Source organism: Cordyceps militaris (assembly GCF_000225605.1).
Source record: "Cordyceps militaris CM01 unplaced genomic scaffold CCM_S00002, whole genome shotgun sequence".
NCBI lineage: Eukaryota > Fungi > Ascomycota > Sordariomycetes > Hypocreales > Cordycipitaceae > Cordyceps > Cordyceps militaris.
The window spans coordinates 4,575,085-4,601,640 of NW_006271970.1; the positions used below are offsets into that span (position 1 = coordinate 4,575,085).

At 51.4% G+C, this 26,556-nt stretch overlaps 11 protein-coding genes across 11 annotated transcripts; 8 read left to right on the forward strand and 3 right to left on the reverse strand.

The window, feature by feature from the left end:
- Positions 1-63: 63 nt before the first annotated feature.
- CCM_03351 (inositol 5-phosphatase) lies at positions 64-1,547 on the forward strand (the record flags this gene model as incomplete). Its single annotated transcript, XM_006668502.1, has 2 exons — positions 64-200; positions 263-1,547. The coding sequence occupies 2 exons, from the start codon at positions 64-66 to the stop codon at positions 1,545-1,547; spliced, it is 1,422 nt and encodes a 473-aa protein (XP_006668565.1).
- Positions 1,548-1,752: 205 nt separating this feature from the next.
- On the reverse strand, positions 1,753-2,992 carry CCM_03352 (serine/threonine-protein kinase PRKX; the record flags this gene model as incomplete). The annotated part of the gene is made up of 3 exons (XM_006668503.1): positions 1,753-2,080; positions 2,134-2,776; positions 2,839-2,992. The coding sequence occupies 3 exons, from the start codon at positions 2,990-2,992 to the stop codon at positions 1,753-1,755; spliced, it is 1,125 nt and encodes a 374-aa protein (XP_006668566.1).
- A 1,127-nt stretch (positions 2,993-4,119) lies between these two features.
- CCM_03353 (GTPase-activating protein GYP5) lies at positions 4,120-7,532 on the forward strand (the record flags this gene model as incomplete). Its single annotated transcript, XM_006668504.1, has 2 exons — positions 4,120-4,545; positions 4,599-7,532. The coding sequence occupies 2 exons, from the start codon at positions 4,120-4,122 to the stop codon at positions 7,530-7,532; spliced, it is 3,360 nt and encodes a 1,119-aa protein (XP_006668567.1).
- Positions 7,533-9,711: 2,179 nt separating this feature from the next.
- Positions 9,712-11,539, forward strand: CCM_03354 (Pal1 cell morphology; the record flags this gene model as incomplete). Its single annotated transcript, XM_006668505.1, has 5 exons — positions 9,712-9,730; positions 9,957-10,108; positions 10,188-10,224; positions 10,290-10,718; positions 10,773-11,539. The coding sequence occupies 5 exons, from the start codon at positions 9,712-9,714 to the stop codon at positions 11,537-11,539; spliced, it is 1,404 nt and encodes a 467-aa protein (XP_006668568.1).
- A 381-nt stretch (positions 11,540-11,920) lies between these two features.
- On the forward strand, positions 11,921-13,400 carry CCM_03355 (uncharacterized protein; the record flags this gene model as incomplete). Its single annotated transcript, XM_006668506.1, has 4 exons — positions 11,921-11,941; positions 12,028-12,261; positions 12,311-12,410; positions 12,472-13,400. 4 exons carry the CDS (start codon positions 11,921-11,923, stop codon positions 13,398-13,400), a joined length of 1,284 nt encoding a protein of 427 aa, XP_006668569.1.
- A 364-nt stretch (positions 13,401-13,764) lies between these two features.
- On the reverse strand, positions 13,765-17,554 carry CCM_03356 (Rho guanyl nucleotide exchange factor (Rom2), putative; the record flags this gene model as incomplete). Its single annotated transcript, XM_006668507.1, has 3 exons — positions 13,765-13,869; positions 13,890-14,770; positions 14,824-17,554. 3 exons carry the CDS (start codon positions 17,552-17,554, stop codon positions 13,765-13,767), a joined length of 3,717 nt encoding a protein of 1,238 aa, XP_006668570.1.
- An 876-nt stretch (positions 17,555-18,430) lies between these two features.
- CCM_03357 (vacuolar ATP synthase 16 kDa proteolipid subunit 2) lies at positions 18,431-19,203 on the forward strand (the record flags this gene model as incomplete). Its single annotated transcript, XM_006668508.1, has 6 exons — positions 18,431-18,475; positions 18,529-18,559; positions 18,628-18,710; positions 18,769-18,881; positions 18,941-19,111; positions 19,161-19,203. The coding sequence occupies 6 exons, from the start codon at positions 18,431-18,433 to the stop codon at positions 19,201-19,203; spliced, it is 486 nt and encodes a 161-aa protein (XP_006668571.1).
- Positions 19,204-19,654: 451 nt separating this feature from the next.
- CCM_03358 (uncharacterized protein) lies at positions 19,655-20,356 on the reverse strand (the record flags this gene model as incomplete). Its single annotated transcript, XM_006668509.1, has 1 exon — positions 19,655-20,356. One exon carries the CDS (start codon positions 20,354-20,356, stop codon positions 19,655-19,657), a length of 702 nt encoding a protein of 233 aa, XP_006668572.1.
- A 1,506-nt stretch (positions 20,357-21,862) lies between these two features.
- CCM_03359 (nuclear protein Qri2/Nse4, putative) lies at positions 21,863-23,220 on the forward strand (the record flags this gene model as incomplete). Its single annotated transcript, XM_006668510.1, has 2 exons — positions 21,863-22,973; positions 23,030-23,220. The coding sequence occupies 2 exons, from the start codon at positions 21,863-21,865 to the stop codon at positions 23,218-23,220; spliced, it is 1,302 nt and encodes a 433-aa protein (XP_006668573.1).
- Positions 23,221-23,601: 381 nt separating this feature from the next.
- Positions 23,602-24,567, forward strand: CCM_03360 (uncharacterized protein; the record flags this gene model as incomplete). Its single annotated transcript, XM_006668511.1, has 3 exons — positions 23,602-23,968; positions 24,069-24,386; positions 24,431-24,567. The coding sequence occupies 3 exons, from the start codon at positions 23,602-23,604 to the stop codon at positions 24,565-24,567; spliced, it is 822 nt and encodes a 273-aa protein (XP_006668574.1).
- Positions 24,568-25,098: 531 nt separating this feature from the next.
- Positions 25,099-26,046, forward strand: CCM_03361 (uncharacterized protein; the record flags this gene model as incomplete). The annotated part of the gene is made up of 2 exons (XM_006668512.1): positions 25,099-25,306; positions 25,358-26,046. 2 exons carry the CDS (start codon positions 25,099-25,101, stop codon positions 26,044-26,046), a joined length of 897 nt encoding a protein of 298 aa, XP_006668575.1.
- Positions 26,047-26,556: the final 510 nt, after the last annotated feature.

Sequence of the window (26,556 nt, forward strand, 5' to 3'; positions counted from 1 at the left end):
CTCTCACCCTTTTCTTCATTGCATCTCAAAAACTGAAGTGCGTACACTGAGGGATAATGCACGATGACGCCGTCAACTGTTGATCTGCTGTTTCTGACGTTTAACTGCGCAAAGGCATTAATTAATACTCCAGTATTTGCCAACCACCTTGAGGCGGCATTTGGGCAGAATGCCACAGATTTGCCAGACCTCATTGTCTTGTGCGTACTGATGAATGCGACACAGCATCTGCCGCGCAAAGCTCTGTACTAATATCGACAAGGTCTCTCCAAGAAGTTGCTCCTCTGAGTTACGCTTTCATCGGCGATTATTTTCTACGGCCGTACATCGAACGTTTCGACACTGCTATTAATCAAGCTGCTTCCCAGCACGTGTTGAAGCACGAAGTGCCAGACTTGGTATCGGCTACCGAACGAGCGACTCAGCGAAAGCGCTATGAGCTGATGAAATCGAAAAATGTTGGGTATACCGCTATTCTGCTGTTTGCCAAGGACTCGAGTCGCATTAGAGATATCAAGGAATCAGAAGTTGGGTTCGGCGCTGCCGATATGGGAAACAAGGGTGCCGTTGGTCTCAGAACCGTTTACGATGCCGGGGAAAGTGGTTCTGCGGAGCTGACGTTTGTTGCAACACATTTGGCAGCCATGGAATGGAATCTGCCTCGGCGCAATGCTAACTGGGCTTCCATTATGCGATGCATGACATTTGGGGACCCGCTGCCTCTGCTCGAATTGATGCGTAGTGGGAGCCCTCCGCCATCTGACGGCGGCACACAAGAGGAGGGTGCAGGGTTGTTGCAAGGCGAAAGAAATCTGCCAGACTTTGATATGCTGCAGAAACAACTCCAGGAACTATCATTGTTCAAGCCCACGTCTCATCTCTTCGTCGGCGGAGATCTCAACTATCGTATATCAACAAGCTCCCCGCCTCCCAACGCCGCCTTCCCAAGTCTGGATGCAGGATCAGATAACTATTACCCGAGATTCTTCGATTTAGACCAGCTCACTCGGGAAAAGGCGGCAGGCCGGACCATGCATGGCTTGACCGAGGCCCCGGTACACTTTCCTCCTACTTACAAATACGATGTGCTAGAGACCGACGGCAAGGATGGCGACACGATGGACCCTGTTCCATGGAGATTCGCCCCGCACCGCTATCCTAGCTGGACAGACCGTATTTTGTACATGGACTTGCCCAGCTGGGTTGCTCCTGAGCAGGGCCGCAGCATCAAGGTCCACGCGTACGATGCTCTTCCGCTGATGCGTACAAGCGATCACCGACCAGTTTTTCTTCGCATCGAAGCTCCCATGCTGAGCTTGTCGGACTTGACACCGACCACAGAGTCGCTGGCCACCTCTACGGATCCTCGAGTCCGGCTGCCGACAGAGCTGGACCCAGAGGCATGGGAGCGTCGCGCAGCGGCGAGACGGCGCGAACTTCTCTTGGGCTGGAGCATGTTCCTCTGGAGCACAAAAGAGGGTGCATGCATCCTGGCCACTTTCTTAGTTGCCTCACTTAGTGCGTACTGGGTCTATCGCTCTGCATAGAAATATACACACTGTATTGTACGGTCTCTATAAACTGCTTCGTGAAAGCTCTTCCCGCAATGCAGCGGGTCTGCACATGTTGGCCACGGTTGCCACGGCATGGCTCGCTCGCCCAGGTCTTCTTTTGCAATAACCTGTGAGCTGCCCACGCCAGCTGTTCCAATGTCAGTGAAGCAGGTCAACCTCGTGTTGATAAACTGGTAGCCTAAAAGTCGATAAAGTACTGATCATACTGATGGGCCATGTCTAACGTATATGTGTCTCGCTTCCCGTCGTCCTCTGGATATATGTCGAAACACTGCGCGTCGCCAGGATAGCGAACGGGCGGGATAATTGGCCCCGAGGTCCGTCGCTGCAGTATATCATCCCAGCTGAGATCCCGGAAGAAGGGGTGCGATTTTACCCTACCTGCTCCGCCGCTAAGGTTTCCTAGTCTCCGTGATCGATCGACCGTGCAGAAAGAGCAAATGATGTCCCTAGCCTGTTGAGAGATTGGCGGGTCTGCTGGGAAAGTGATGCGTTTCTCTACAATCCTGTAGCAAGAATTAGGAGCAGCTCTCACACACTAAACCACAACTTTGCTCACTGTTTGTATATCTCAAGCGGATTTTGGTGCCAGAATGGGGGATAGCCCGTAAGAAACTCGAATAGTAGAATGCCGAGCGCCCACCAGTCCACGGCTGTAGTGTGTCCTTTGTTTTGTATCACCTCCGGTGCCAAGTATTCCGGTGTCCCGCAGAGTGTGTACGTCTCTACAGGTCGGTCGTCGTGATGCCCAAGCCGCTTGGCGAACCCGAAGTCAACAAGCTTGATGTGGCCATTCCTGTCGAGAAGCAGGTTCTCAGGTTTGAGATCCCTGTAAGCCACGCCACCCTGATGCTCGTGGAGGTACTCGAGAACTAAAACAATCTCCGCAGCGTAGAACCGGGCGACCGGCTCGTCAAAGCGACGAAACTTTCTGAGATAGCTGAAGAGCTCGCCGCCAGGTACATAGTCCAGGAGCATATAGAGAGAGTCAGCGTCGGCAAATGAGGCGATCAGGTTCGTAATGAAGGGGTGGCCGGCAACATCAGCCAGGACAGCGCGTTCGTGACGCACATGATCGATCTGCTTTAGCTTGATGACCTCTGTCTTTCGAAGAATTTTTAAGGCATACACTTCGGCATCTTCCTGGTCAAGCGCCACAGTTGCGCCGGCTGGCCGGACAAGGCAGACTCGCGCAAATGTCCCTGAGAAAGGTTAGTGGGCTGCGAGGGGAGCGCGGCAGACAACGGAGGGAGGGCAGGCAAACCTGTGCCGAGCGTTCTGACGAGCTTGAAATTAGACAGCTTGAGGCCGCGCACTGGCGGCAGTGGCTGCACCATGCCGCTGCCATGAGCCGGCATGTTGGGCTCCGCATCCGTGATGCCATAGCCAGCAGGCTGGGCAACAAAAGAAGACGCCATGGCGCCAGCGATGTATCAAGCGTAGCGACCGTAGTGCGATCAAAGAGCAGCGATGGCCATCCGCGGCACGCGATCGATCTTGTGATTACAAACCACTGTGTCCAGCACGGCCAGGTCAAGGATCAATGTTGTGATCTGGTGCGATCCATGACCGCAACCAAGCTGGCGGGTGGCGGATGGCGGATGGCGGACTGGTAGGGCGTTCCGCTTTAGTTTGAGAAGACTCGTGGCAGTCTGGGCCGGAGGCTTCCCAAGGACGGTTGGCTGGTCAGAGGAGCTGTTATGTGCAGATGTGATGCAAGTGGCCCTGCCTCAACTGCGACATGTTAACCGCATAGACCGCATAGCGGCGGGCGCTGCGGAGGTCGCTAAGCAGGGATAATTAAATTAGGCTAAATAAGGCTAGCTGATATGAGCTGAACGACCTCATTGCTTATTCCCTCTATCTAGCTTACTTAATACTAATATACAAATTACTATTAGTATTAAAAGGTGTTAAGATATTATTCTCTTTTGAATTTAAAATTATAGTAGAATAATATTCAATACTAACCTAAACCGTATTATAGTAGGCTCTCTAGTATAATCATATTAATAAACACTATTATTAAATACTTTTTAAATATTGAAAATAGAATATTATATAATTTTAAAATCACTTTTAGATTACCTTGATAGAATAAAAATTTAAAACTTATGCGTAGAAAATAGAGAGTAAAGAGCGTCCTATCAGATTTACTATAGATGTTTAGCGTCCATTTTCAACGTTTAATACGCTGCAGAGTTAGTGTTTTGGTGTGGAGCCGCCTTGATCTCGCAGTACCCGATGTACCTCTCGCACCCCACCATGGGCTGGTACATGTAGGAAGGAGAAGGGAGGTCCAGCGCCAGAGAGCAACGAGCGCAGCTATCAAGAAGCCACGCCAGCGAACCGAGGGGACCAATCCGTCCTTTGCACGCATCCACGAGCAACACGGTCCGCAAGCCCATCCAACCTCCCCCTGACGCTTTACCAACCGCGTTCCCCTCTGCTGCGCTCCGCCGCACACGGTTTGGCGTGCTCACTCCAGGCTGCGACCAAGGACCGCGTTCCGTCGCCATGCGCGTCTGATAAAAAGGCAGAAACCATGTTCTCCAACTTTACCAATATAGTGCAGAAGGCACAGCAGCTCATTGATCCCTCACAGGGACTGAACCTATCCAGTTCCGACCGAAATCCCTCGAAAGCGTCGCTGTTCCAGAGCCAGTTCCGTCTCCCGGCGTCCCAGAACCCCCTCTGCGAGATCACGGCCGAGCTCACTATCCCACCATCGAATGCTACAGGAGGCGATAAGGAGAACGACAGAGGCTGGCACTACGCGGGCAAGCTGCACCTGTCCGAAGCGTTCATCTGCTTCTCGACGACGCCCACAAGCTTCCTGCAGTCGGCAAGCACGAGCACCTCATCTGCCTTTACCGGCCAGACGTACGGCGGCGGGCCCAGCGGGAATGGCTTCACATTCCCTCTGTGCGCGATCAGGCGTGTAGAAAGGCTGAACAGCCAGAATTTTCAGGTACTAGGGCCTAGCCCGGGTTCGTGAGGCCGTTACTAACAGCGCATATGTAGTTTGCGCTTGCCATCACGACATGGAATGGACTCCTGGCGGAAAATTCGAAAGAGAAGGACAATGGCACGAAAAAGAATAGAGAGAACAAAGAACAACGCATAACCATCCACCTCGCGGGTTCCAGACAGGCGTGTGAGCGATTCTGCGACGGCCTGAAGAAGGGCCTGCGAGCTGGCGTCGGCAACGTCGGCAAGCTGCGCAGGATTGTCGCGGAATGCTACTCGGAATACCTCCTTAGGCCGGAGGAGAAAAGGGATAGCGATCCTCCTGATGCAGGACTCGGCCTAACGTTTCGCTACCCCGGCGACCCGAAAAAACTGAGAGATCGGGCCAAGATGCGGCTTTGGGCCGAGTACCTGCGGGATAACGGCCGAGCCGCCACGCTCATCCGGCAACCCACGTTTCACAAGCTCATCCGGGTCGGTTTACCAAACCGGCTTCGAGGTGAGATGTGGGAGCTGACCTCTGGCTCGCTGTACCTGCGCTTAGAGTCCCCGGCTCTCTACGCGGACACGCTAGCCAAGTTCGAGGGCCAGGAGTCGCTCGCCATCGATGAGATCGAGAAAGATCTTAACAGGAGCTTACCAGAATATCCTGGGTTTCAGAGTGAAGAGGGCATCGGTCGTCTCCGCCGCGTGTTGACCGCCTACAGTTGGGTGGACACGGACGTCGGCTACTGCCAAGCGATGAACATTGTCGTGGCCGCTCTCCTCATATACATGTCCGAATCGCAGGCCTTCTTCCTTCTCTCCGCTCTCTGCGACAGGCTGGTACCCGGATACTACTCCACCACCATGTACGGAACCCTCCTCGACCAGAAAGTATTCGAGTCTCTTGTCGAGCGCACCATGCCTGTACTGTGGGATCACCTCGTCAAGAGCGACGTCCAGCTCTCTGTGGTGTCGCTGCCGTGGTTCCTTTCCCTATACATCAACTCCATGCCTCTTGTGTTCGCCTTCCGTGTCTTGGACGTCTTCTTCGTAGAGGGCCCCAAAGTGCTCTTCCAGGTAGGCCTAGCCATTCTGCGCATCAACGGTGAGGAGCTGCTCGATGCCGCCGACGACGGCGCTTTCATATCGGTCCTGAAGACGTACTTTGCGCGGCTGGACCAATCTGCCCACCCCAAGTCCGAGAACCCCAAGCTCCGCGCCGTCACCCGCTTCCAGGAGCTCATGGTTGTCGCCTTTAAAGAGTTCTCAGGCATCACCCACAGCAGTATCACAGAGCTGCGACTGCAGAATAAGGATGCTGTCCTCAAAAATATCGAGAGCTTTGCCAAAAGAACCGCGATCCGGAATTTAGGCCCGGACAGCAAACTCCTCTCCAACGACGAGCTGGCCTCAGTCTACGACAGGTTCTATAATGTGCTGTACGAACGTCAGCAGCGAGATTGTGTGATGCAGGAGGAGGCGCAGCGCCGCGCCAAAGCCAGCAGGATGCGCGCATCCGAGATCTTCGCCGCCCGCGCCCCGGATCAGGTCGAAAAGGGTCGCGTGGGACTGGGGCCAAGCACCAGTTTGATGGACTACGACGCCTTCCGCGAGTTTCTCGCCAGTATGTCGCGGTGGGCAGTGTCGGACTCGCCCGCCCAGTCTACGAGAAGCACCGGGGTGGAGACGGAGCGCCACGGCAGGGCGAATGGCGTCCGGGGCCTCTCCCGCAGCAGCTCGCCTTGGGGACTCGGACCCGAGCCGGCCCAGCACGAGTTCCTAGAGCGCCTCTTCAAGAAATGGGACTTTGACGGCAACCAGGCTCTCACCTTACAAAACGTCGTGTCTGGCCTTGCAGGCATCAAAGGCAGGAAAGATATCATGGGCACTATCACGTACTTTTTTGAGCTCTACGACGATGATGAAGATGGCAAGGTCGATCGAGAGGGCATCTTACGCATCTCGGAGGCGCTTTTGTTCCTGTCACGGCGTGGCTTAGAGGGCTCTTTAAGCCCGTCCACGACAGCCAGCGCGGAGGGCAGCACCGAGCTTCTTGGCAGCCAGGGCACCAGTGCGTCTGCAAGTGAGAGATTTCTCGGCAGCGTCAGCGCATTCATTCGTCGGTGCTTTGAGTATGCAGATCCAGACTATCCGAAGAACAATGCCGAAAATGAGGATCTGATCGCCGTCGACGATGGTAAAGAATCCAAAGCTGCAGACGCGTTTGCTGTGGGTGATGATGATGACGATGACGACGATGGCAGAGACGAATTCAAGCCAGCCGCACATACAGGGGATGATGACCTACTCAGTCTCGCGGCCGGCGACAAGGCCACCGCAGAAGGTGAGGGCATCTCGAGCCGCAGTACCAGCAAGGCAAAGGCCGAAGCCGCCAATGCAGCGCTCGACCCCGCTCACCCACTTCACATCACTCTACCCACGTTCCGGATGGTAGTGTTGGCTGATGAGCTCTTGGAGCAGTTCTTTGAGTCCTCATTTCCCTTATCCTTCCACATCGTGGACGGGGTTACGAACACTGTTACTTCGCCTGGGTCCCTGACAACCTTTTCCAGTTTGGGCTTCAGTACAAGGCACCAAATCCCGGCACCGATCGGGCCACCCGGTGCGGGACGGGGACTGCGCGGCGTCTTGGATAATATAGTGACGGACGGCATGCGAGTCGCTACGGAGGTGCGCCGACGCATGGAAGAGGCGCAGAGAGAGCTAGAGAAGAACGCCATCCCCGGCCAACGTGCCTACGATGACGATGATGACGATGATGACATGGCTCTACGGGCAGAGGTGGCGTCTGGCCGGAGTGCAGACATTGAGCGCCGCTCTGTGCGAAGCTCCGACCGAGACTTGCTGGACGGTGCTGATGCATACGCTGGCGCCTCGGCCAAGGAAGCCGGGGAGCGATTGGTGGACGTTGATGTGGAGGAGAGATCTGGCGCCAAATCTGTAGCACATGAGGGTGTGGGCGTGGTGGAATTTGACACTTAAAGGGGGGAGGCATTGTACAATACATGCACCAGTTTCATACCAGTTTTTTACCCGTTGCAAAGCAGCTTTCACAAGTTGTATAAAGCCAATAACGGCAGCCCATTGCGATGTTCATATGTCACAGTCCGTGCTCCGCATGTCTGTCAGCCTTGGCGCTCCTGGGTGCGGCAGCATCTGTGGCAGCATCTGTGGCAGCATCCCATTCGAGCTCAAAGCCTTCTTCCCAGGCCTCCACTCCCTTCAGTGTCATCATTGGCTTGGTCGTAGAGTCACCCCTTGTTGCGAACCAGGAAGGGTCGTCTTGAAGGCGTGCGTGTCCCGGCACTGGAAGACGCAGACGGAGCAGGCTCGCAGTTGATAAAGCAGGACACTATATCAAGATATGATTTGGTACTGTTATTCAAGCTCTAAGTGTCATGACCCGCCGCCCCTAACTCGAGGTACACGATGCCTTTCCCAACGTCTCCGAGGGTGCGACAGAGTATGAATTAATTATAGGTGTTGAGCAGGTAGAGTGGCTGGTTCGTATTGGTTTTGGATGTGTCGGTTTCTTTTGAGCTAAGAAGGGAAATTGAATTAAATACACCGACGATTTTAGTAGTGTTTTGTGCTATGCTAATTAATCGTTTAATGGTTTAGGTTTGTTGGCTTGATTGCTTGCTGGCCTGCCTGTAAATAAATAGTAGTGGTGTGTGCAGGCTGCTTAGTTAATATCTTACCTTGGACACATTGTGGTGGTCGATACGGCGTTTATTATTATTTGTTGTTATTGTGTTGGGTTTCTTTTTTTTTTAATCTTAGGTTTCTTTTTCTTTTTCTTTTTATCTTAGTGTTCTTGCTAAGTACAGATTGTGCGGATTATAATCAATATTGGTTTTCCGTTCTTGTGTTCTTAACTTGGCGTTCGTACTTGCTCTTTTTCTTCTTTTTTTCTTTTTTTTTTTCTGGTGTGTCATCACGCGAAATGCTCTTCACGACATAATCGCAAACATTCGCAGCAATTCACTAAAAGGTTTACAAAATACGACGTTGTAAAACCTAGATAGCATTTATCTTTACGTTTATGAGCTTTTTTTTGTTCAGAGTTAGGCTGCTGCCGGTGCTATTCTTTTTTCTTTCTTTTTCGTTGATATGCGAGCCTGTTTACGAAATGGCCTCTTATCCTAGCTAGCTGGGCTGGTTCCTTTTTACCTAAAAGAAACATTCCAATCACAGTCTGAATATATGTCCTCTTCGCTTAAAATTTTCTGCGGGATTTATAGCTTCGTGAGAGACACCCTGCTCACAAATTACCAGTGTGTGTGCCAGTGGTGTTCGGCGGACACGCTGTCTGTCGGTGAGTCTAGATCGAACACCTGCAATCTCTGCTCTACGCACAGGTTGGTCAAGTCTCGAGAAGCAAGCTGTCTTGTCGTCTCCAGTGATAACCACAACTGGAAGCATCCCGCTCCGTACCAAGTTTCCCCGCGATATCGTAAGTCCTGCGACAAGGGACAATAAGAACAATAAGCTCGTAAAGAGCTGCTACTACAGTGCCGTGTAGCTGTCACATTAGGGCAACAGCATCGGCTGTCTCTTCCGGTAGCCTCTTCGGATAACTACCTACTCCGTATGGAGGGTCTGCCCAGATGACGTCGAACAGTCGAGAGTGTCTGCGGGACATCCGACCTCGGCCCTGCAGAACGGAGTACGTACTCCTCATTCGTGGTTAGGCGGTACGAATAGTAGCATTTTTCAACCGAAACGGCCGCCTATAGTCTCAGCTATGTACTACCTTCATAAGTATGGAAGTATGGAAGTATGGTTGATCATAAGCCCATCTCTGGCGATCCGGTGTTCATAGTTAGCTCTCAACTTGGCACCAAAGTTATCTGCCCCAGTGGATCGTTGATAAAAGTTAGATACATAGGTAGTTATCTTATTGGAACGCAAAAGTCAGGGCGCTCACTAGCGCTCCGGAACAAACACACGCGCTCGTGGGCCAGGTGGTAGGACAACTGCCCGGCACCCCCTTTTTGGTGCCAGGGCTTAATCCGTTGTCACCCCACGCATGAGCCAGTCCCTTCATCACCAACACTCCCCCATACACGCAATATCGAGGGGCTTGCGATACCCTGATCACCTACCGACGTTCCCCCAGCGATACGCCATCAGCATTCTGCTCCAACAGAACATCACAATGTCTTCCGAGCCGCCAGGTAAGAGTGAAGATATGGGGGCGATCAGAGCGCACGCAGCTCTGCCGCTGGGACCCCGCCGTCAAAGCCCTGACGATGAATGTTTCGCGGCGGGCTTGTCTCGTCTTGGAACCCATCTAACTCCCTCGTGTTCTAGGGCAGCAAGGGGGCAAGGCAACGCATCTGTCGGCGAATCTCCTTTCCAACAATCCCTTCCGAAACCGAGCTGCGTCTCCGTCAAACGCAGCGGCTGGGCTGTCGAATTCTCCGTTTGACGACCCTACATCTCACCGACCGCTTTCGCGCAATCCTTTCCTGGACCAACCTCCGGCCGTGCGCTCACCCGGCGCAGTGTCTACTCATTCTGACTCCCAGAGCTTGTCAGCGGAGGATATATTTGTAGGTTCAGCCGCCGGCCAGCGCTAATTGCCTGCCTTCTCCTGGGCATTGCGCTTGCCTCTATCTCCAGCCTGCTTAGTCTCTCCTTCCCAAGTCATTCATACCACCCTACTCTGGTGAACACTACTGACAGGTAACATTGTGCAGAATTCATTGACCCTAGATGATAGTAAGCCTGTAGACTTTCAGCCATCATCTCTACCAAACGCGAAGCGACCTATGGAGCGACGCGCACCACCACCCCCCCGCCTTGGCGAGAAGCCCGGCGCTCAACCTCTGCCCGGCATGCAGAAGCACCGGCCAACAAAGTCCCAAGAGGAGGCCCTCAGAGCGAGGAAGCAAGCTCAAGGCTCCCAGCCTGGTATATCACAATCTCCGCAGAGAAGGTCTCAACGACGACCGCGACGTAATTCTGAGTCTTCGGTTAGGGACTTCGATACCAAACCCATCACGGACGAGGAGCGGAAATTGGTCGAAGAAAAGCGTCGCGCGAAGGACAAGCTGCGGCGTGAGGGTCGTGATGGGAAAGATAAGGGCCGGTCGGGCAGACCGAGCCGTCGGATCGATATCATTGACCAGCTGGACGCGACAAGCATCTACGGAACCGGGTGTAAGTTCCTTGAAGCTTTTCGGGCCAGATCTATGTTACTAACAACCCGGCAAGTGTTCCATCATGACGGTCCATTTGATGCACTGCACCCGCACCGCAATCGACAGAGCAGTCGCCGCGCCCCGATGCAAGCATTTCCGAAAGATTCGCTCAATAACTCTATTGGCGGTTCCGGGCCTCTCAACCCACAAGCAGATCATTCGACCTTCATGGGAGAAACTGCCGAAGCATTCAGAGACTATGCGGCCGGTGCCCGTGCTAAGAATTCCACCATCTTCAATCCTGTAGCTCGTGGCGATGTAATCCATGGTGATGAGAGCCATGGTCTCGGTACCTCAACCTTCTTGGAGGGAACTCCGGCTGCGCGCGCTGCTATTGCTCGACACCGGGCTGAGGAGGCGCAGGAAGCAGTGACCGGGGGTATACAGCGAAAGAAGTCTTTGGCGCACCGTATCCGATATATGAACAAGGGTCCTCGTGAATATCACAGCGCTGGACAATATTCTCCTGACGCAGTACCATCCCGCCATGCTGACGGCTCTGAACCCAACCAAGGCTACTTCTCCGAATTTGGCAAGGGCGAAGATAACATAACGGTCCAGCGCCGAGACGGCACCCTCTCGCCGGTCAGTCCGCCGCCTGTTCCAAGACGTGGCTCTGGCGCAACTCTTGAGAGGCGAGCCACAACAGATGCCACCGGCCCATCAGAGGAAACCCCCGCGAAACAAAGTAGCCTTCTAGGAAGAATGAAGAGCTTAAAGGGTGGCAGGAAGCCCAGGAATGTGGACGGTGCCAATAGTGTTTCGGCAAACCAGGGGTGATACTCGAAGGGAGACGTATGCAGATAAATGAGCAAATGATAGCCCGGGCTTCGGCGACTATCACGGCCGTGTCGGCTTCTAGCCATGGTTAGGTCTGTTACTCTACTTGTCAGTGGCACGCCCGCATGACGACTGTTGAGCTACACCAGGAGAGTGGTCCAATCTCATTTGGGAACAGCCGATTTTCTTTTTAGCTGAAACTTGTTACGGGCCACGACTGTTCATGCTGCCAGCTACGCAGTGGCCGTATTGGTCCCCGATCAATCTGTCTTGCGGCGGTGGGCTAGCCAGCAGTAGTGTCGATATTTCTATCTGCAGATGCAGAAGTAGTTCTAATGAATGAATTGACAATCCATCAACTATCTTTTCGTATACATTTGCATGCCGGTGTGCTATATCTCGGTACTTGAACTAGGTGGGGCTGATTTGGACAGCCAACTCCGACTTGTCGCAACAGCTGTATGTATTATCAGCTACATCCAACAAAGATAGCCGTACATGATCCTCTGACACAAATGACAGGGGATTTCTGTCTTCGGCCTGTCCCTACTTGCGCGTTGGCGCTTGCTGGCGAGGAAGCAAGCCTGCATGGTCGTCTTTCCAGCTTTCCGCTCGTCAAATACGGATGTACGGAGCTGGACGAAGCCGTCCTCCTTGGGGGGCTAGAAAGAGGTTCCGTTGTAGGCATCAGCGCTGATGATGTGGATGGCTTCGGTCTTCTGGTATGGCTGTTCTGTTCCAGAGTTATCCTATAATTAATACTAAGGCCAGCCGCCAGATGGGGTTGCAGGGTATGATACGGGCGATATTGGACGGCTCGGTGCATCGGGCGTTGGTCATAACACCAAAGCCACTGGCATCGATATCCAAGGTTATTGTTGATATAACGAAAACTGAGCTATCAAAATCGGGACTCGAACAAGCCGAAGCAGAACAGAAGTGTCGAGCTGGTCTAGATAGCGTGATGCTTTCTGTTGTGTTTGATATCGACGGTATCTGGCAAACGCTGTCCGAGCTTCTACAACCCCTCGTCGCAGCTACGTCCTCCTCCCCTGTTATCCACCACGAGGGCCACATAGGCAGCCTTGAACGCAATCGAATGATCCCCACAACGGAAATCCAGGATAGCGAAGATGAAGACATATTACAACCCGCTGGCCATAAAACCTTCGACTCGAGAGAGGAACCCAGAGCATCATCGCACGAAGACCAAGGAGAGCGCTCCTCGCCCATGTGTCCCCCAGAAATCATTGTCGTGACTCATTTCTCGACTTTTCTGACGTCTCTATTCGCCCGGCGGGAGAAGGCAGAAGCGCATAAAACGTTGGCATATTTGAAATGGCAGTTGCGTGGGCTCTCCCGCTCTTGCAGCATGAGTCCCCTCATACTGCTAGTCAACTCTACCACCACAGAAGAGGCGAGTAACAGGCCTCGAGGATCAGCCTTGGACCTGAGCGGCTCGACCAGAACCCATAGGAGTCCAGAACCTACGCTCCATTCGATATTTGCGTCAGTGCGCAGCCTGCGCCCTTCACGGCCGAGCTTCGGAGTCGTTTTCAGCCAGTTTCTTGATTTACACATTCTCTGTACCGATCTCTCGGAAAATCACGCCAATCTGGCCTGCCGTCTCGAAAGGGCGGCTGCGTCTACAAAGTGCGACCACCAGTGCCGCTCCCTTGCACACATAGAGGTGCTGAAAGACAACTTGGGAATAAATTCGGCTCATCTTCGCAAACAGAATCGCGAGAAACGATGGGCTGTATTAGATGTATACGGCCAGAAAATCGTGAACCCTGGTGATGGCTTAATACGCGAGCCACAGACAACGAGCGAGCATGTGCCAAGTCAGAAGGACACTTGAGCGCGGACCTATGCCATACCAACGGGGCTCACTGATAATGTAGTGGTTTAGCCTCTGACATATCTAGTTTGTTTGTCAACCTTTAACTATACACTAATGTGAGATTGTTGAAGTTTGAAAACTTTAGCACAAGGGACTCGTTCGAATGAAAAGATACACTATTGCGTTGAAACCTTCTTTACACCTCATAGTCTTCACTAGCATTTCAAAAGACAGACATCTAAAGGAAATATATCTGCCGCCAAGGGTACAGCGCCCTACGACTATCAAATGTGCAAAATACCACTTCGCTCAAGTAAATGATGTGAGCGGCAAGCCGTGGTGCAAAGTCTTGCCGGCATAGAAAAAAAAGACGTCCATACAATCAAGGTGAAGACGAGCCAGGAACTTCTGAACGTCTATTGTTCTTCCAAAAGTCGATTGCCTCAACAACATCTTCACCCTTTTCGTCTTCGTATGCATATAAAATCTGGGGAATGATCAGCTTACACGTTCGCTAGTGAGCAGGGACTGTCGGAATACCTCATGGGTGCTGCTGTGCAGCATTCGAATACTCTTGTGCGGCACAATGTGGACGGTGCCATTTTCGATGTTGCGCAATTCTATGAAGTTGGGCTCAAAAGCAAGGATAAATGGATAGCTCAGCGCAAAGCTCTGAGGCGCGCCCTCCCAGTCAATACGCCACTCTGGGCGAGCCCTCCAACCATTGCGGTTAACAAAGAATGAGAATTCAGAGTAGTTGAGCAAGAATTCGCCGTTCAGCCGCTCAATGTGAATCGGCCGCACTCCTTCCCTCCGGGCCACAAAATCAAGCGAAGTGTCGGCTTGATCAAGAAGCGACTGGGTCTCAAGAGTTTGCAGGGAGACGACTTCAAATCCTCTTGCACAAGCCACACAGAGGACTGACTTGAGGAAATGAACCGACGTGGATTCCGTAGGGATGTAGAATTCTTTGAAGGGTCGGAGTTCGTCATGGCCACTGCTGATAAATTTACCGAGTCCCTTTTGTTTCTTCCCCTTCGTCATCGCGTCGTTGGGCTCAAAAACTTTGATGGTGGTCGATAACGCGGTGGACTTCACGCAGCAGACAAGATGTCTGCCTAGGCAGATGCCAGTCTTGAAGAAGCTGCAGTGATTCTGTATCTTCTTCGGCCTCTTGGCCAAGGCTGGCTCGTCGGGGTTGAGTGCTGACAGGGAGTAGGATTGCAGCGTCTTGTTCGACAAAACAAGGAGAAGCTGGTATTCTTCCAGTATGTCGATCTGAGTGACGCTGGGTGTTTCAAGAACACGCCTTGGTATTTGCTCCTTAACTTTACGATCAGAGATGTAAATACCATTATCAGTGCCGTACAGTAATTTTCTGCCGCCGTCTGTAACACAGTTAGCTAAGTAAATTTGCTGCCGCCAACCCAGTTTATCTTACCAAATGGTGTAACACAGTTAACTTGGTTTGTGCCCCCAAAGAAGTTGCTTGAAATTGCATTAGTGTTGAAGAAATCAGCACGAGCGCGAAGACGTTGCTGGGCATTATCGATAAACTCTAGCCATTTCTTCCTCGCCGCTTGATTGGAGGCATAAAGTGTCTGTTCATAGCCTGCTTTTCCCAAATGTCGAAACGTGATGGGCCAGCCTTCGCCCTTCTTGGTATCAGATACAGTCGTTCGGATAGATGGAATAAGACTTGACGATGATCGCTTTATCGAGCCCTGTAGGGGTATCACTTCATCCATTTCTCGGATAGCGAGGAGTTCCAGAGGGATTGGCCGCCTATACGCGGTAATCTCTTCTGTCTTCCCCTTTTGCTTGATACGCACGAGCAGGACGGCATGGTCGAATAGAAAAGCTGTGATCTCAGCCGGGTCTGTCGGTGACTTCTTAAACTGGCTCTTGAAAACTAGCTCGCGTCCTTCCTCGGTCAGTCGAAGATCAACTCTTTCGTTAGCCTTGAAACGAAGTTGCTCGTGTAAACGTCTCAGATTGAAGCGATTCTCAGCCTTGCCAGATTCCGCATTGACACGGCTGAGGAGGTCTCTGATCATGGTGAGCACTTTGGGTATATCGGTTTTGTCGGAACTATCATCCTCTGTGTACTTGAGGACATTCTCAAGCAGTAGAGGGTACCGAGCCAATCGAGTGGTTGGCTTGGTCAAATAGCCATTGAGTTCGAGTTTGCGGGATTCTCTCTTTCGTTCAATTTCGTCAACGAAAGTGGAGAAGGACGGGTTTACTGAGCGCTCGTTCTCAAACCCAAATTTACCCTCTAGTTGCTTAGACCCGTACCAGATGAAGGGCTCAAACTGCGGCGCAAACTCCAGAAAGATATCGCCAATACTGTGAACAATCGGATCCTTTTGTTGTCGACTCGTGATAGATGATGCAAATCTTGAGCTGACAGTATGGATGCTCGGGTGGTCAATAATATTACTGAAAATCGTTTTGACAACCTTCTCGCGACGCTGGGGAGGGATAGGCGATTGCTTTGACCTCAAGGGGAGAATCCAGAAGTCGCGCAAATATTCAAGATCCTTGACAAAGTCTCTTTCCGTATAGCATATCTCGGAGATAACTTCTTGCCTTTTCTTTTCTCGCTCGCTAACAGCATCCGCGATTTCCTTCGGCACGGAGTTGATCCATAATTTTTGCTCATCCGTCTGGTCTGCCTCGTCATCATGCAGGTTTGTTGCGTCATCTTTCCGCAGTCCGGGATTGATTTTGAGATTCAGGCGTGACACTTGCTCCAATCTGCGAGGACATGCAATAGAATAGCAAAGCTGCTCTCGCGTGCAAGTAGGCGAGTAACATTCAGAAAGCAAGACAAAGACACCATTGACGGATGACTTTTCTTCCGGCTCGTCCACGAGTGTCTCTCTGAACTGATACATCTCAGACTGCGAGTCTCGCAGGCGATGCTCGTAGGTTACATCGTGGAAGAACTTTTGCGCATCCAGCGCACGGCCAAGAAGCAACGCAAGGTTTCTGTCCGTCGTTCGGATAATGTAAGACAAAACGTCAACAGCCTCGGAGCCACTGAAGGCATTTTTGTACGTCAGTTCGTTCTTGGTGCGGTCCCCGACGTAAATTTTTTCTCTAAAGCACTCGGCCACTCTTGAGAGTAATGCAGGATAGACGAGTGGCGGGCGTATTTTTGTTGCCGTCTGGGGACGCTCACTCTCGACAGATTTACTTCGAGAGGGTCGTTGCACAAGCGTCATCGAATCAGACTCGGAAGGTGCGACTGTTGGCGCAATACTAGACGCCATGGACATTGTTCGAGAATGCTCATACGTGTTTGTTGACGAAACCATGCTCGTGGTCCTACCTTGAGCAGTAGATGTATTTGCATACGAGCCACCATGCGGCATATATCCGTTCACGGTCTGTAGGTCTGACGGTGGTCGCCGGTTGGGGATGACACGGCCACTCATCGTTTGATGGGCATCCCTATCTTGAGTGTGGTATGGGCCGGTCATTGACATAGATCGATCTTCGTGTCTTTCGGGCACAACACGGCCCTGCGCGGTGGTTCTTGCAGACGGCTGTTGCGAATAGGGAGCCTGACGAGACTGGTTCGCAGGCGACTGTTGATATGCATGCTGTGACTGCGGATATATCTGAGGTCGGGGGGTCGAGGCGAGTGATTGCGACCGATAAGGGTCAGAGTTCAAGGCAGCCCTGTGCGGTATCTGATACATCCTATGTCCGGGTTGCCTTGCACCTGCCGCTTGAGGTGGTGCACTTCCTCGAGATTCCATCCTAGGGGGGGGCGGTCCGCCCGTGTTAGGGTACTGGCGTCGTCCCTGTGGCATGTATTGGTTTGGAGCGTATTGTCCCCCGGAGGTAGATCGTTGCCCTTGGTAATAGCCAGCGGGTATGCTACCTTCCGAAATCCGGTTGCCACCAGGGGATGAATGCTCATAGTCACCATAGTAAGCCTGTTGAGGTCGCGGCTGAGGGGGTGGCCGTGGAGCATTCGGTGGTGGACCTCTTCCTTGATCCATCATTGGAGGCATTGCTGACGATGTCATGGTTTGGGACCTCCCTGGCGGCGGCGCGGCGCCAAATATATTAGAGAAGGCGGCATCACGTTGTGAGTTGTTGTCCGGGTAGGCTCGTGGCCGCGGTGGGGGCCGTGATTCGTAAGGGTAGTCCGCCATGGCTATGGATAGGTTAGAAATCAGCAGCCTTTATAGTGGAAAGGACCTTATGTGCGAGAAGTGTCACTGTACCCTTATAAGGTGATGCGGGCACGGCCTAGGGACAGACGATTGCGAATCTGCGAGGCAATTTCACCACCAGAGCCGGACTCCTTCAAGGTTCCGATAGAAGGAGAGACGAACTGACTGTCTCGTACACAAATCGAGACGATCGCGCTGAGCTGACTTGTTTTCGTCACCTCAGGTGAACTGTGAGCACTGCTCACGACGACCACTGGCTGCGTTGGTAGGGTCGGTCGAGGGGGAGGCGAAATGGGCACAGAGGTAGCATCGATGTGCAGGGTCGAGGCGTACCGTTTTGCAGCTGAATGGTTGTCTCTACACCCTCGTCGTGCGTTTGCAGTGTCTCGATCCGGTCGTGCCTTAGACCTGGCAGACGTTGTGAAGAATCGGTTGTAAGCTGTCAATTGTCTTCATGTGGCTTAGACATGATGAATGCTCACGGCAGGTGTTAAAATACGCCACAGTTGTATGTGGCGCGGGTGTGGCTGACGACCGAACAGGCCAAACACGGTTGCAGAACAGTTGAGCAGCGGAGAAAAAAAAACACGAATAGGACTAGGAATTTGATAAAGTAATTACATCTTCTGTTTAAATTGACTATATTCGGGTTTTACGATGGAACTATACAGGACTAGACCAGGAAGTGATTGCCTACCTATGAGGCACATGTCACCAGTCAGTCACGTGCATGAATGGTAGGTACCTGCGTACACGCCTACCACTCCCAGAGACGGAGCTCACTCCAGTTACAGCTTCTTCCATCATCTACAGACAACACACTCTCAAGAACATTCTGGCACATAGGAGCCCAGCATGGATTCGGAGGTTGCACCAAAGTTCGCGCCCTTCATTGGCATGGTAAGACTTCGGATGATAATTTGTTGCCAGCCCATTCTGACATGTTTGCCTAGGGTGGGATTGCTGCGGCAATGGTGTTCGGATGTATGGGCGATTCCTTTCGAAACCGACGGTGAAAAAACAAACGAGGCACTGTGGCTGATATTCTACAGCAATCGGTGCTGCATATGGAACCGCGAAATCGGGCATCGGTATTGCAGGAGTGGGCACGTTTCGGCCTGACCTAATTATGAAAGTAGGTTACGGCCAACATTATTCTCTCCGTCTAGAACTTGAAGGTCTGACTCTCTAAGTGCCTCATTCCTGTCGTCATGTCAGGCATCATCGCGGTTTACTCTTTAGTCATCTCGGTCCTGATAGCAGAAGACTTAACACCACCATCTGTTGGCAGCTACAGTTTGTTTGCGTGAGTGCCGACTCACATGGGGCGCCAAAGCAACTTGAACATGAGCTTACATTGACTAGCGGATTTCTGCATCTTGGCTGTGGTATAGCAGTGGGAATGACAGGCCTCGCTGCGGGATATTGCATCGGCGTTGTCGGTGAAGCCGGTGTTCGCGCATATATGGAGCAGTCGAGGGTGTTTGTCGGAATGGTGCTGATCCTGATTTTTGGAGAGGTACTTGGGCTTTATGGGTATTTTACACACGTTTTGGTACGATGTTACATACTAACCTGCTTATAGGCTCATCGTGGCGCTACTCCTCAATACTCAAAGCAAAGGCTGAAAGCTGTGGACTCAATATGATCGGCAATAGGGCTACTGTGGATGGGACAGCTTTATACATCGCATTCGGGCGTGTATTGTAGCAGGCTGTACTGTACGATTTATTTGGTGTTTGGGGGGGGCTCAACCCGGGTTGGATGCCATGTTAATATTATTGAGCCGATGCTCAGAACGCTAGAATGCAAGGCATGATATACATTAAATCTGCATACCACTCTTCGCTAGCCGTCTCGTCCTGTTCAGCCAAAGCTACGCGCAACATTACGTGCACGAGACTGATGTTCTGCGTACAGCGTCAATGCATGGGCAAGATGCGTTGACCGACACGACGAGAAAGTCGTCTTCGTTGCAAGGCATCGGCCTCACCGCGGATTCTTGTCCAACTACGTTCGCGCTCTTCCCAACCCCTCATCTGAGCTTTGGTGGTCATTAGTGATGCTCATTGAAGTTGATCAGGGCAATTTGTACTGACCGATCAGCCAATCCCACTGTCGTTCCTCCTGCTGCAGGGTTGTGCCTGATCCTTCCCTCGCCAGCCTTTCTCTCCTTGCTTCAGCGGCAGCCTGCTCGCCCACCAGGTATGGGTCCTCGAGCGGTCGAAACGCCTCGCCGTTGGCCGCGTTGTGCTCCTCGAGCAGTCTAGCTGTCCTTTGGCGCTCCGGTGAGCCTGCTGCCTGGTATCTTCCATCCACCACGCGACGTTCCGCTACCTTGCGGTAGTGTCTGGTGGTGGGAGTATCAGCAGCCGCCCACATCAGTAAGTGCGACGGTACTCTAGTTGGCGGGTGGGCGGGTACAGGTGGTAGGCCGATGGTTTCGAGCTGAGCAGGCTCTCGGCGACGTCGGTCATCATGCGAGTCTCCTTGCACCGTGGATGTGCTTTGTGTGCTTTGTGCGGGGTTCAGAGGTATTCTAGGCGTATATAGCGGTGCTGCGTCTGGATTCGGAACAGTTGAGTGGTACGATGGCGCTTCAGATACTATTGGTTGTATTAGCCAGTTGCAGAATATAGTCATCTGAACCACCTTTGGTTTTTCTCCTGTCCCGGCTTCGCTCATCTGGACTTTTATTTGCTCACCATACGACGGGGCCGCTGATCTAATAGAAGCTGTCTCAACATCCGTTGTGCTGTATCTTGGTGATGTGCTTGGCATGTTTGTTCTTTCTTTCGCTCCTGTGGTTGATTGTATTGTGCGCTGCGCGATGACAGGATGTGACGGGTTTATGTTAGTGGACATGAGCGATTTGAGTTGCGATTTATGGGCGAGTCCTTTCTTCTTGGTAAGCGGGGGCTGTCCATGAGTTGATCTACGTTCTCGGTGCAGATGACTTCCCCTCCGTCGGCGTTGTGGAACCTTGGTACTACAGGGTGTGGTATGGTTTGGGCGTGGGCACGCGACCTCGCCACATCGAGCATCTTGGTGCCGATGATGAGACTACCGAGTTGGCGTACGCGGGGTTCCGGCCTCTTATTTAATGTATATTTCCCCCCTATTATAACGGTATTAGGCTATGTACTGTTGTATATTGATTATCTTTTATATTTTACTAGCTATAGTCGATACCTGATACCGTTGGGATCAATTGAATAGAAAACGTGTCGACCTAGTAGTGCCTTATTAAAAAAGCCCTTACGCGTGTAGATACATGCGCGAGTAAGGCCTGTTTTTATAGGGCACTAGATAAGTCTATTTTTTAATAGATAATTTTTCCCTATTATAACGCTATTAGGCTACTATTGTTACGGGCTAGGCTATGCCCAGCACCTCTCCAAGTGGCCGGCGTGGAGCCCCTAAAGGGGCACCCTTGTAGGTGCAACCAGACAACAACCGTGCCGGTGTTGTTGTTACGAATCCTTTTGTTATCGTGGGTTGTAGCTTACGCTATTAACGGCACCAGGTTCTGGTTGCCACTGGAGCCCTCTGGGCCAGTTCCGTTACAACTATTATATATATAAAAAAACATCTTTATTTTTTTAAGCTATATTAGGGATATTGATAGTATTATAATAGGGGAAAATTATCTATTAAAAAAGCAACCTATCTAGTACCCTATTAGAAAACAGGCCGTACTTGCGTACCTTAGATATGTTTTCGGCTGAAAATGTTTTTTTCTCTGTTATAACGCTGTTAACGTATCTAACACGGCTTATAAAAAATATAAAGGTTTTTTAATACGTAATAGCACCCTGCTAGCGTTGTGATAGGGGGGAAACGTGTTAAAAAACATACCTGTCTAGTACCCTGTCCAAAAACAGGCCTCACTCGCGTATGTATGTAAGTACCTTGGTACCCACCCGGGTGGTTGATAACGCAGCGTACAAATGGCTTTTTTACCAGATTTCGCGACAAGATAGAGGCAGGGAAGGAGACGACTAGTTACTGCAAATATAAATACGCGCTAACGAGGACGATGTAAGCCAGAAGTCGATAGAAATACCACACGCTGTACGGCCGGTTCCTGACGAAGACGAGAGGTATAGGGTACCTACCTTGATCGGAGGTTAACTAGTGCCACAGAACTGGTCACGTCAGTGACAGGAACTCAACGCGTCTCCGTAACACGCATAGGCTCAATCAACCCACGATCGACGACAAACCGTCAAATCACCAGCGTCACAAGACGGATCCAACGCAGCACCATCAACAAGATAAAACAAAATGGAACCGTATTCGCCGAGCCGATGGGGAAGCAATTCTCCACCAAGTGCGCGTCGAAATGCGCCGCATAGTGCACCCGGCAGCAAGAGAAAAAGGACAAATGGACGTGCAGAGGCCAATGAGAATCAAGCGGGCCGCGACTCTACACCAGAAAGCACGGGAAGCTACGACGAACATGTATATGACCCAGACCAACCACTCGCAGAGCGGCGAAAGGTTCAGAAAAGGTTCAGAGAACTCCTCCGCGATGTGACAGAGAACTCGGAGGAATACCTCCAGTCTGGCTCACATGGACTATACGACGCGATCATAAAAGCAAACGAGCTCACCAAACAAGTCCGCCAAACGACGGAAGCTACGATAGACTCCCGATTACTCGTCAGCACAACAGATCTCTCATACAGGAAGACTCTGCGGCTCACGCAAGGTAGCCTATCCCAAGGCGTTGATGTGGACGAGTTTGTCTCCAAGTGCATTACGTTTATGCGCCAAGAACGTGGGAATGCGAGCGGAGGAGGGCAAGGCGAAGACGGGGAGGAAGATGGCGACACTGCAACACAGCAGAGACGGAGGAGAGATAATTCCAACGGAATGGACGACCCTGAGGACAGAGATGGCGATATGATGAACTGGGGCCACCTAGGCCGATTTGCGTGCCTCCCGCACTCAAGGAGACCAGCATTACCAGGGCTGCTTCTTGGTCCACTCTCCGTGGAAAGGAAAATACGGAGAGTTACCAAACGCAGCGCCCCGTTCAGACCAAACAGCCTCGCAGAAACGCGACCTGAAATTCTGAATACTGAGGATCTGGCCAGGAAAGAAAATGACCTCACTGCAATCTGTGGAAAGATCTTTCAGCAACTCCAAGACACACAAGAGCAGGTGCAGGGGGCGGTAGCAGCGGCCATACGGGCCGAGATGAGCGACGAAGAACAAATAGATATCATGCACAGACATGGGCTGCGGCGAACTGGTGGCATAGATCTCATGAGATTTGTGGTAAACCCCAAATCGTTTGGACAAACGGTCGAGAACATTTTCTACGTGAGCTTTCTAATTCGGGATGGAAGAATTGAAATCGAGTATGATGAATACAGTCTCCCTGCCCTAGGTAAGTCTGACGCCCTATCAATGACAGGGGAAGTAGCTCACACGTTGAAACCACAGCTCCCGTCGTCCGCGAAGAACACGAGGACGAATCAGCTCGCCAGGGCTCAGCAAAGCATCAAGCAGTATTGTCCATCGATATGCGAGCATGGAAAGACATAATAGATACTCTCCAGATTAAAGAGTCGATGATTGAGCACAGGCAAGAAATCGCCAATAGTGGCCCCGGGGCGAAAGGCTGGTATAGTTAAAGTAGCAAGCACGTACCCGAGCCTCTTTTATGCTTAGGCAACGGAGGCAGACAAGAAAAACAAACCAAACGCAGCTATTCCCATGTTACCCAGACAAAGGCCAGACAAAGAACACGGTATCTAGTGGGCCAGCCATTCACTGTTGGCAAAGCATCATGTGCACGAGGGCTCATAGCGACATGTTAGTACAAACAAGGGTTGTGTGGCTACACGTGAATTTTCCATTGCTGCGCATACTCGCCATCTCGTTTATATAAGACCAAACGCTTCCCTCTGTATGAACTATGGGATCCAAATACCTGTACCGAGCCTCGAGCGAGCCAACCCAGCTAAACACGATCAAGAAACCAGAGATTGTTACGGTTGCATAACAAAGTCAAAATGAGCCCGCTACTCAAACCGTCGGTCCGCGACACTCAACACGATGCCATAGATGGACACGACACCATAGGCGACCACGCCAAACAATCAAAAGATGATCGAACTAGGAAGGAAAATATATACAGGCTTAAGAAGATGCTTGTCTTGGCCAAGGAAGAAAAGAGAGCTCTAGAGCATAGTTTGGAAGAGGCAAAGATAACGATCGAGTTGCTTCAAGTGGCAAAGGGCAAACAAGACGAGTCCAAGAAGATACGCAAATCACTGAAAAAAGAACGGCTTGGGGCAGAATGGGCAGAACTCGACTTAAAAACTCAGAAGCTAAACGAGGACAGAAACCTCTTCCTCAAGGAAAAGAAGGCCTTTGAAGGTAAGAAACGTATCATCTCGGGGAGAGACGGGGAGCCGTCCATATACCTACACATCGGAGACAATGCAACTGGATAATGATTCAAGCACCACACATGAAGAGGCGTCTAAGGTCAGCAACCAGGAAGCATCACACAGTGATGCAGCATCACCCCAAATCGGAGAGATCGTCGAGGTTGCGGTCACGACGAAACATAGCGACAATGCGCGGCCGATCAGCGAAGAAATACGAATGGCTGACAGGAACGAAACGGAATGTGTGGAGCGCCGTGAGAGGAGCACCGCTCCTTCGTCGTCGCTCACAAGCCATTCTGCCGCGGACACTGCCTTTCCCGACCGGACACAAGCAGCGCTTATTAAGAAGGCACATATCATCATCGACATGGTCTGCGGGGCAGACGGGCGGCAACCAGCTCTCCGTGTTCGGTTTTTTTGGCCTGGTTACTTGGTATCATTCTCTTAGCTGTCGGTGTCACAATGAGCGTTGTAGCATCATTGTACATGGAAGGAACGAAAAAAGAGCGAAACAAATGGCTTGAAGCGAATGGACTGACGAGAGCCTACATGCTCACAACAGCGCCAGCTGGTTACGTCGACTAGTTAGGTACCTACCTGGTAGAAAGGCAGCAAAATATGACTGCGGGTGTACCACGGACGAATCGGACCGAGTTGATGATTGATAAGCTCAGATGTTTTTGCGGCCCAGAGGATGAGAAAATCTATCGATAGTGTCAAGTAATATCGATATTCCAAATACGCGGTAATACTCGATACCGTCGCAATATTTCGCTCTCCGCTGCCTGTCTACCCTCCTCCCGTCGGAGATTTGCGCAGAAGCTCATGTCCATGATCGTGAATGATGGCCCTGTTTTCGTGCTGTTTTTCGGGGTTTATCGCCGTACCGAGGCGCGCCGAGCTTGCCCACCACAAACGAAGACTGGGCTGTCAAAAGTTTCGATTTGGAATTAGTGAGTTCTGGAGACGACGCGGTCCAGCCGATTGATCAGTGATGCGCTGATGACACATGTAATATTTAGCGCTAGTTATAGGCATCTGACGTCGGTCAGGATCCGCCAGCCTCTTCCAATAATACTTAAATATACCGGCTCGCTTGCCAAGTCGAAAATTCTAATGTTTCGGATTCAAAGTTACCGCTTTATTACTACACAAATAAGCTTGAGCAATCGTGGTAGATCATTGAGCATCATGTCGACAGAGCTGATTCCTTCCAACCCATCGGATGTCATGGTCATTCGCAATGTTACTCCCAATGTTGTGACGTTTTCTGTTCCATTTGCCAGATTTGGCAAGGCCAAAATCGGTGGGCGAGGAACGCTGGGTTAGTGAATCTAGTGTTGAACGAGGCGACGACTTGCTAATACGAGTGCAGTGAAATTGACTTCGGGCTCATTGGCTGCGTTCTCTCCCGTTGCGCTGACGGACGCGACTAAAGCTAAAGTGACCGAGATGGGTGGCCTTGTTAGGTACTTGGTTGCGCTAGATATAGAACACCACATTTTCCTGTCGGAATGGGCGAAGGAGTATCCTGATGCGAAGATCATTGGACCCCACGGTCTGCCGGAGAAGCGCGCCCAGCAGGATGACCCCAAAATCGGCCAAGACGCGTTCTCGGTTGTCTTCACGCCGGAGAAGAAACACGAGACGAAGATTGGCGAAGAGTTTGACACTGATTTTGACTACGAATATGTTGATGGCCATGCCAATCGGGAACTCGTGTTCTACTACAAGCCCGAAAAGGTGCTGATTGAGGCTGATTTGTTGTTCAACCTGCCTGCCACTGAACAGTACAGCAGAGTACCGGAAAGCGAGCGCCAGTCTTCTGGTGTGGTGGACAAGTTGTTTGCAAAGCTTCAGAGTACAGAGGGCGAAGGCAAATGGATCAAAAGGTTCAATTGGTATGTTCTTGCCAAGGACAGGCCGAGCTACAATGATAGTCTCAGGGTCATCAGTGGCTGGGATTTCATCACTCTGATTCCTTGTCACGGCGATGTCATTGAAGGCGATGCGAAGCAAGTATTTGATAAGGTGTTCAACTGGCACTTAGGCGGCAGGAATTGAGTTCTTCCTTGCTGTGACGTTGATGAGTGCTGATCAGCGTACTCTGTGGTAAGCGATGCTAGATGATTCGGCGGAATTTTGTTGGCGGCGTGTAGGTGTGGAAATCTGATACTGTAGGCGAGTGACCGTTTAAATTTGGCAGAAAAACAGCAATCTAGAAAAGGGACAATCACGCCAAGGGTCAAGAAATTGAAGGGTTGCGACTACTGGAGTGAGGAAGGGTATTTTAGTCCATTAGTCAACATAATGTTGCATTTTGTTACATGGCATTTCATTTCCGTACTGTACCCAGGTACACAGAACGATTTTCTGGCGCAAACCAACACGACTTTGGAGCGAGTTCCACACTCTGTCATTGGTACGACAAGGCACTACCTACGCGCGCGGGGGGTGTTTTCTGATATGGCTTGTGACACGGTTTACGCATTCTGACATGCTTTCTATCTTCTCACACGTCTAGAAAATCTAATAGATATCTAAATAGAATATATTTTAAAATAAAGATATTAG